We start from the raw sequence: 9,635 nt of genomic DNA, 5'->3' as shown, positions 1-9,635 counted from the left end.
CTTGTGTGGAGAGAAGTTTCTCCTGGAGAAGTCCTCTACCTCTTTCTCTTTTTAGAATTCCTGAGTCAAACCAGCCAGGGCTTCACACGAACATTTTTATGTCGCACAGATGGTCATGCGGTAACCCAGAGTCCTTTTCTTGCCTGTCATGGTTATTATTGCAGCACATCAGGTTCCCCGAAGTTTCGCAGTGGACTGTGTGGGTCAGGAATTTGGACAGGGTACAGCGTGGACAGCTTGTCTGTGCACCTGCTGCCTGGAGCCTCAGCTGGAAAGCTGCATGGATGGCTCCGGGCTGGAGTCATCTGAGAGCTCGTTGATTCACTTGGCTGGCACCTGGCTGGGGCGACTTGAAGACTTGCACTGCCGGCTGCAGTGCCTGAGGGTGGCCTCTCCGTGTAGCATGGCGTGGCTCTCTCACCGCATGGTGAACTCAGGGTAGTTGGACTTGTTACAGGATGGCTCAGGGCTCCATGTGCGAGTGTTTGATGAAAAAGCAGATTCATCTTCTCTGACCCAGTCTTGGGTCACACAGTGTTACATTTACCACAGTCTATGGTGGATTCAGGGGAGGAGGCAGCGACACCACCATCTATAGCTTTTACCATCTTCAGTTAGAGGGGTGTCAGAGCTTTAAACCTGCTGCTGCTGACTGTGGTTTTTCTTCAAAAGCTTGACTTTTCTTCCTTTCCCCACTTTTAGGATTGGTGGGGAGTCCTTAGCAGTTGCCCAGAATACGTATGCTGTGAGTTGGTTTAAAGGCAAAGAACTGAACCTGGTGTTTGGACTCCAACTTAGCATGGCTAGAATTGTAAGTACGGCAAACCTAATGAAGCCAAATAGGAAGCACAGGATTGAATATCACAGGGATCGCTTAAAAATTATAAGATGAAGGGTCGTGTATGACAGATTAGGTATTGATTTTTTAATGTATTTCTCTAGACCACAGTATAGCATGTACCTTATTTCCCTTAGAAACAGTCTAACGTGGCTAAATGAACATTCATTAGTTCAGAGAAGCTGAGCAGTGGAATGGATCTTTGCAGATTTCATGCTCTAATGTCTTATCCATTTGGGCATCCCTGCTATGAAAGTCTTCACATACGGTCATCTCCTGGCTCTGCTTGCCTGTTTTCAGTGATGGAAGCTCACTGTGTGATGGGGCAGCCCATCGACCTCAGTTAACTTTATGAAGTTCAAGTTCACATAGAGGTGACTCTGCCTGCACAAGTAGCTTTTACCAATTGCTCCAAACTTTCCCTCTGTAGTTAATGTCTACCTCCTTGCTGCACACCAGCATTTTGCTTATGAAGACAGCTCTTGAATTCTTAGTCAGACAGGCTCATTTCCTGTGGTTGGCTGTTCCTTATGCCTAGATTGCTGTTCCCCCAGATGTCCTCACAGCTAACTTCCTTCAGGCTTTCACTCCAAAGTCACATTCTCAGGGAGGCTTCCACTTCTTTATATTCTCCTTCCCTGTTTTATATGTTCCCCCTTTTTCTCAAGCATTTTTAAGCACTATTTAATGTACTATATAGTTTACCTCTTCTACCCACCCCACTAAAGCGTAAGCCCTATGAGAGCTAAAATTTATTTTTTGTTCTGTTCCTTACGGTTTTTCTGATACCTAGAACAGTGACTGACATAAAATTAGGGCTCAGTAATTGCTACATGAATGAATAAACGAATGAGGATGTTGTCTATAACTTTTACCATCTTCTTATGGACAATGAGAAGACGCATTCTTTTTCAGATGTCAATTCCAGGAAGAGCTGTGCTTTTTCTGAGTTAAGGTTTTTTTTTGTCATCAGTTCCCTGTGAATTTTGTAACTTGAGTTTCATTTTTTGTTTAGGCTACTAGGAAGTTACAAATGTACTGTGCTATTTTGAATACTAGGCATTTTCTATAAATTGGTATTTTTTGGCGTGTAGTAATCTCATCTGTGGCTTTAATTTTTTCCTTTCTAATGTTTTTTAACAAATTTACATCTGTTTAATCTGAGTCCTATATATCTATTCTCTAAGCCACCTCACATCCTAGGTTTTGAACAAGGCAGGGCGATATAGAAGATATAGGTTGATTTTTTCCCCCTCTCTTGCAGGGAAGTACAGTAAACATGAACCTCATGGGATGGCTGTATTCCAAGGTTGAAGCTTCGTTGGGTTCTGCTGGTCACACAACCCTTGGAGTCACACTTATGATTGGTTAGTGAATCCTGATGTCCCACGTTCTGTCTCCTCTGAACACGTCATAGGAAGTATCGCGGCAGAGAGGACGGAACCCTGGGATCTGGGTTAGACCACGTTGGTTATCATTTTGCCCGCACAATTCATGAGTTACTTGACCTGATTAGATACAGCAAGGCATTCATGCTTTTGGTTTCATGTCTATGTTCTTAAAGAAAAGGAGGATCTTGTCCTATACTTGTCTACTTAGCATTGTCCTGATGATTAACTGAGAGCATGTATGTGAAAACTCTGAAACCATCAGGAATTTAGAAATGTAGAGCTTAGATTTTGTAGAGATGATACAGTGTGGTGGGAAATCCACTAAGTTGGGGGTCAGGAGCCTGGGTTCTAGTCCTGGCTCTGACAGGTCAGTCACCCTGGACAAGGAAGGTAACCTCTGTGCCTCATTTTTCTTCTCTGTGAGATTGCGGGTATTGGGCCAGAACTGTACAGGTTCCTCCTGGCCCTAAGTCCTCTTAGCTGAGGCGCCACCTGCTGATGGCTGGGCGGGCCACTGGGAAGCGAATGGATTCCACCACCCGTGCTTTTTCTCAGAGCAGTGAACTTGTCTACCTGAGCCCCATGATGTGACAAGGGCTGCTTACAGAGCCCTTGAGTGACCTGTGAGGGGGGGTGAATGCCCTGTGCCATCTTTCATTCCTTAGGTTTCCTTGATACAGCCTGGTAAGAAGAGGACAGTGGAGTGGTAATCCTAAACAGGAGACTCGTACCTCGAGACTCCTCCTCCTCCCACGTCTCCTCAAATCCTTTGCCTTACTTAAACCCTCTTTCTTACTCTAAATGCTCTTTAGTATTTCTTCTAGTTCCCTCCATGATGGAGAGTTTGAGAATGTTAAAGAATTTTTGAGCCAGAAAAGACCTGTGCCGTTATGAATCAAAGTCTCTTATTTTACAGTTTGGAAAGTTTGAGCCCAGAGAGGTTAAGTTCTGTGTCTAAGATCACTCAGCTTGTTAGTGGCAGAAACAGACCCAATGCCTACTGTCTGTCATTTCAGCAGTTTTTCAGCTGGACCATATGTCAGCCAGTTAAAGATGCATTTATTTTACTAAACTTTTATTTTTTTTAAATCCTCACATGAGAATATATTTACTGATTTTATATATATGGAGAGAGGACGGAGGGAGGGAGAGAGAGAGAGATAAAGAGAGAAACATGGATCAGTTGCTTCCCATATGTGGAACCTGAAACCTAGGAATGTGCCCTGACCGGGAATCGAACGTGCAACCTTTTTGGTGTATGGGACAATACTCAACTAACTGAGCCACCCGGCCGGAGCCACTAAGCTTCTTTTTAAAATTCTTGACAAGTGTAAACGTGATTAATTATCTGATTTACAGTAGTAATATGAGGTCAGTGTTAGTGAGTAATGCTGAATATGCATAGGAAAGAGAGTCTGTGTGTGGGAAGGTGGGGCCCCCAGGCTGCCAGAGGTTAGGAGCAAGGGTGAGGGACTTTGGGAAGGAATCAGAAGGAAGATGAGGTGATCACAGAATCAGACTTTGCTTTTATAACCCCCCCTTCCCCTCCCCCGACATCCGTTAAAAATTGGTGCTTAGACTGAATTAAGAAAGTAGGACTAGCTTGCTAGCTTTCTTCCATTTGTATTCTGTATTAGAAGAGTGGACTAGTTTGTTCTAATCTTTTCCATCTATTCTCCAACCTTCTACTGGGAAATAATATAGTAATAGTGACTACTGTTTTTTGAATGCTTACCACATGCTCTTCCCTTCCTTCTCTCCTCACTTGTAATTGTGGGCTTTTCTTACATGTATTGAAATACTATCCCCTTTGGTTGCTAAGTTTTTCGGCTGTTAATGTGATGTGCTGTGTTTTAAGGAACCTTCAGTCTGGCTCGCTTTTAAAAATCTCTCTCTCTCTCTCTCTTTTTTAAATTACAGGGGGTATAACCTGTATTCTTTCACTAATTTGTGCCTTGGTCCTTGCTTACTTGGATCAGAGAGCAGAAAGAATTCTTCATAAAGAACAAGGAAAAACAGGTGAGTCTCAATGCAAGAAGAGTGGGACTTTGGGGAATTATGGCCTTTTTGAAATAATGTACAATTATGCAAGTTGCTAATGCAGTGTTTTAAACCCAGTGAGGCTTAAAACATGTCTTTTGATCTCTTATTTCCAAATCTATTTCTATTTGTCTAAATTTTGGGGGACATGTTCCCCCTTATATGTTCTTTGTGTATTTGCAAAATGACAAGTATTTCTCATCATTAGGTAGGTAGATACTAATCTTAGGTTTTGCTTTTTCTCATGTCTTTTTAAGTTATCCCAGAAACTATGTCCCAGTTATTTACTGAGAAAATTTTTTGACTTAATTGCAGAAGTTAATCACATGATCAATAAAAAATGATCTTGACTTGTTATGTGAAATTATACTGATGCCTCTTCCCTTTCTTGTCTAAGGTGAAGTTATTAAGCTGACGGATGTGAAGGACTTCTCCTTGCCCTTGTGGCTCATATTTATCATCTGTGTCTTCTATTATGTGGCGGTATTCCCTTTCATCGGACTGGGGAAGTGAGTATTCTCTAGCATTCCACTTCTGCTGACTAAGTTATAATGAGATTCCAATCACATAAATGTAATTGTTTAGGCTGTTAATCTTGCTTCTCTGCTTATAGTTTATATATATACACAGAAATTGTTTCATATCCTGGGATACAACTGATTTTCTTAGCTTAAGGTTTAGTATTGTTTAATATATTTTTAATATTTTTTGAAGAAATACCTAATAACAGTTTTTGATTCAAAATACTGGTTTATTTTACTGCTTGATTTTAGGTTAGATTTTTTGAAATTTCCTCTTTATTCCTTGGTTAGGAAGCTTATTGAGAATGGAGACAGCATACTGGCTTATAGTGATTGGGCATATTTTTATTTCTTAGGACTGTAATTCCTCCACATTCAAATTCAGGATTCAAATCAAATTTTTCTTGCTTCATCTTCTACCTCTCTGTCTTTTTTCTTTGGCAACTGCTTAAACAGAACAGTGTGTGAGTGCGAATGTGTTTATGGGTGTGTGTGTTTGTAATAAAATCCTTAAAATTCAGGCTGTAATTCTAAATAATTTGAGACAAGAACCCTATGCATTATATAGCAAAAAACCTGGTCAGTGCAGCTTTTACAGAAAAGAAGCTCTCTTAATCCCCTGTGGTAGTGCATTGGTTTTCTGAACATTTGTGTGTACCATTTGCAGTATATATAAATAGGTGAAAAAATAGGCATCAGTATATTTTATTTAGTCAGTGAAATATTTATATAAACCCTAAAGTTTTAGCCAGTTACTTGAATGTGAATAATTTCAAATAAGGTGGGAAAATAGTATCAAGATGAAAAAGTTGACTAAACTTAGAATTATTGTATTCAGTTTTTATTCTGCCTTTATTCAAAAACAAAACAGAAAACAGAGCAGTTCCCTAAAGTGCTTATTTCTCTCTCCTTATTTTAGAGTGTTCTTTATAGAGAAATTTGGATTTTCTTCCCAGGCAGCAAGTGCTATTAACAGGTATTTCATTAATTCTTTAAGTGCTTATTGTGTGCCTAGTGTGGGTCTTTAATTATAACCGAATGTTATAAGACATATGTGATGTAACATCCACAGTGTGAAATCACAATTAAATTGGGACTTGATCCTGGGTGGCCATCTTTGCATTAATGGAAAACCAAAGAAGTGTTGGACCACTCTTTATATCTTTATATTCCTATTTACCAACGACCATTTTAGAAGATTATTAAACTAAATGTGCTAGGATTTGCTTTGCCTAATGGATTTAGGGACTTGGATTTTTTTTTTTTTTGTAGCTGGGATACATTTCATTAAATAATACCTTTTATATTCTCTGGGCAGTGTTGTGTATGTCATATCAGCTCCCATGTCCCCAATATTTGGGCTCATGGTGGATAAAACAGGGAAGAACATCATCTGGGTTCTGTGTGCAGTGGTGACCACCCTTGCTTCCCACATGCTGCTGGCCTTCACGCTGTGGAACCCGTGGATTGCTATGGTAATGTGGCTTTTCACACCTGGGGGGCTCGGGGCTTCAGGGAGGACCCTGTAAATCGCATGTCAGGAGCCACTCAGCTCCTCTGATAGCAGTGCTTTGTGACAGTGGGGAAAACAATGAGTTGATTTCAGTGTCTACAAAATAACTACTAGTATTTTTAAAGTGCATAAATATTAATTACTAATGCATTGGGTATTTTTAATTTCATTTGATTTATTTAATAGGGTAACCTCAATGCCAAAATAGTATCTGAAATAAAATAGTCTTTTGAAAGCCAAAGTGCTTATTAGTTCCATCTATTTTTCTGTACTTCATGAAAAGTTGTCCTTCCATTATAGGTGGCAAAAAAACCCCCACAACTATCGGCCCAATATCCATGATTTCACATCCTTTTGTCTTTGACATTTAGCAGGTCAAAAAGTGATAAGGAATTCATCAAATTTTTGTGATTGTTCTTCAGAGTGTCATTTTTAAGACCACAGGGTGAAGTGCTGTTTTCCTTTCCTGTAATAAAAGAATATCTTGAAAAAAAAAAATATATATATACATATGGCGGGGCAAAAGTAGGATTACAGTTGTTCTTATGGAAAATAATACAATAATTAAATAATAATACAAGAGTAAACTCTGTTTCGTGCACTCACAATTGTAAACTTACTTTTGCCGCTGTGCACTAGGTGAGAATTCTGTAGGACAGGTTCCTAGAAGTAGAAATGCTATAGTAGAGACTTTGCACAGTTAACATCTTGGTAGACATTCAGTAGAGCTCTATCAGTAATATAAGAATGTATTTGTTTTTAGTGTTCTTGTCATTGTTGGATATTGGCATTATTTTAATCTTTACTCACATGATAAGTATAACTCTTATTTTAATTTAAATGACAAAGTTCCCTTTTTAATTGAAGAAAAATGATGTTGCCTTGGTTGTTTAACTTGAGATTCCTAATAAATATTGGAAAATTAGCTTGTCTATAACATTGGCAACAATTTTTTACAAATTAGCTTTGTTTTCTTTCTTGGTTCTTGACTGTGCCCTGGGCCCAGGCAGTTATGTATATCTATAAGTAATGTGATTAAGACAGTGTGCATGTATTTTCTCACTAGAGGGATACTTCTAAGGGAGGGCCAGGGCATTTTTGGATTAAATATGAGTTTTAACCTGATTACAATAACATTTGCATGAAGATTCATATGTTAGCTAATATGCCACTCTTGCTAATCTGCGTCAAAGGAAAGTCACTTTGGTTAGTATAAGACTTTTACCCTTTTCTGTATCACTTTCTATAGAGTCTCCTGGGACTCTCCTATTCATTGCTTGCCTGCGCATTGTGGCCAATGGTGGCGTTTGTAGTTCCTGAACATCAACTGGGAACTGCATACGGCTTGTAAGTATTGCACCGGGAATCATGTGATGTCTCTCTGCTGTACCAACTTATTATCATATGAAACTCCAGGTCTCCTGAATCTAGTCGTCTTTAGGCTTCTGGGACAGCTCTAAACCTGGAAATAACTAAAAAATTCAGTTAATCTGTTTATGTTTAACCTGGAGCAACGAAAATGGTCCAGCAAGGGAGCGGGAGGTGAGCTAACCCGGAGAGGTAATTGCTGCCATTACCACCCCACTGCCTGTGTATCTGAGGGTTTCTAGTGAGAAGTTGAGTTCTGGTTTCTGACCCACAAAGCAGTAGGAGGTTGGTATTCACTTGGTTTTGAGTTCATAGTGCACTTAATAAGGCAAGCTCCCCTACCTTTGAGCATGAAGTTTAGTAGAGGAAACAGTCATGGAATTTAAAAAAATCCCTGGTTGAAAATGTCTCAACACTAATACCATGTTGTTTGTAGATGTTGATATTTATAGTGAATTGTTCCTCTCTGAAGACTTGAAATTGAAATGTGTTTTTATATTCCTTCGATTTCAGCATGCAGTCCATTCAGAATCTTGGTCTGGCGATCATTTCTATCCTTGCTGGCATGATACTGGATACTCGGGGATATTTGTTTTTAGAAGTTTTCTTCATTGCCTGTGTGTCTTGTAAGTGTGCCATGTGGCAACATTTGTTTACTTTCTTGTAGTATGTAGCAGAATGTTGTTATTTCCGCTTTTAGGTGTTACTGTTACTTTCTGTTTTCCCTTCTTTTAAATCAAATATCTAAGATGCAGCTCTCAGGTTTGCCTGATTCTTAGCCTGTGCATCAGAGCAGCTTCCCGCTGGTGACTTTGTAGTCTCTGAAGACTCACAGGCATTTTTCAGGAGATTCCTATTCTTAAAGGCAGCAGTAGAATATGTGTTATCTTCTGTTTTAAATATTTACATTAAAAAGAATTTTACTCCCTTTAAAGTAGAATCCTTTGAAGGGTCCTAGGTGTGACTATATGGATGTATGTGTGATTTAGGTGTGCTCAGGGTTAATTCATCAGGCAGTTTAAATTATTTTTATTCTTAGCCCTTTTATGTAATTTTTACCTGTAATGATTTGTTGGTTAAAAATAGCATGTGTTAGAATACAGTTGAAAACTATAAAAATGAACCAGCATTTTTCCTTTGATTGTCTTCACATACACAAATTGTGTTCATCTGAAAAAAATTCTCATATAATATATTAAGATGCCTTTTATACTTTGATAACATGTATTTAAAGAGGCAAATCCCAGTGAAGATATTATCAGGGTTCGTTTTCATTTACAGGGAATAATGACTATCTATACTTGAAGTATGGTGTTTGCAGAGAAATGCTTATGAATATAGCCTGAATACATTTTATCTCATATTTTAGAAATAAGCAACGAAATTTAAAAAAAAGCTTTATTTGTTTTAAGAAAGTGTTTAAGAGTTTAAAAACCAGTCATGAAAGTGTTTTTGTCTATTTTTTTAAAACTAAATATATTTTTATTGATTTCAGAGAGGAAGGGAGAGGGATGGAGAGATACAAACATCAGTGATGAGAGCCAGTTGATTGGCTGCCTTCTGCTTGTCCCCGCCCCCCCTACTGGGGATCGAGCCCACAAACTGGGCATGTGCCCTTGACTAGAATTGAATGTAGGACCCTTCAGTCCACAGACCGATGTTCTATCCACTGAGTCAAACCAGCTAGGGCTGTTTTTGTCTACTTTTAATGCTGCAACATATGGTTTAATTTCAAGCTTCAGTTTCATATTACTCGGTTCCCAAACCAAATAGCACATCATTGTTGCCATGTTAATTTTAAATAAACTAAGTGGGCCTTACCTGTTAAGGTAAAAAAACAGGCATCTGACTTTCTGACGTATGAGCTGGCTCTGGGCTTCTGGGAGTCTAATGACCACATCCTAATGTTTGATTAATTTGTAAAATGGACATGGTATTTTCAGACCTATCTCTCCCCCCTAACC

General features: G+C 39.0%; 1 protein-coding gene across 3 annotated transcripts in view; it reads left to right on the top strand.

The window, feature by feature from the left end:
- Positions 1-9,635, top strand: part of MFSD1 (major facilitator superfamily domain containing 1) — a 21,756-nt gene that overhangs the window by 7,749 nt on the left and 4,372 nt on the right. For all 3 annotated transcript variants that reach the window (XM_006753818.2, XM_015565536.1, XM_015565534.1), the window contains 8 exons: positions 703-811; positions 2,103-2,205; positions 4,150-4,248; positions 4,667-4,778; positions 5,710-5,766; positions 6,109-6,265; positions 7,553-7,650; positions 8,185-8,297. In XM_006753818.2, coding sequence (XP_006753881.1) covers positions 703-811; positions 2,103-2,205; positions 4,150-4,248; positions 4,667-4,778; positions 5,710-5,766; positions 6,109-6,265; positions 7,553-7,650; positions 8,185-8,297 — 848 coding nt within the window. The remainder of the gene's footprint in view (positions 1-702; positions 812-2,102; positions 2,206-4,149; positions 4,249-4,666; positions 4,779-5,709; positions 5,767-6,108; positions 6,266-7,552; positions 7,651-8,184; positions 8,298-9,635) is intronic.

Source organism: Myotis davidii, unplaced genomic scaffold (genome assembly GCF_000327345.1).
Source record: "Myotis davidii unplaced genomic scaffold, ASM32734v1 scaffold570, whole genome shotgun sequence".
In the NCBI taxonomy this organism is placed as follows: Eukaryota; Metazoa; Chordata; class Mammalia; order Chiroptera; family Vespertilionidae; genus Myotis; species Myotis davidii.
This window is presented reverse-complemented; position numbering and strand designations above follow the sequence as displayed.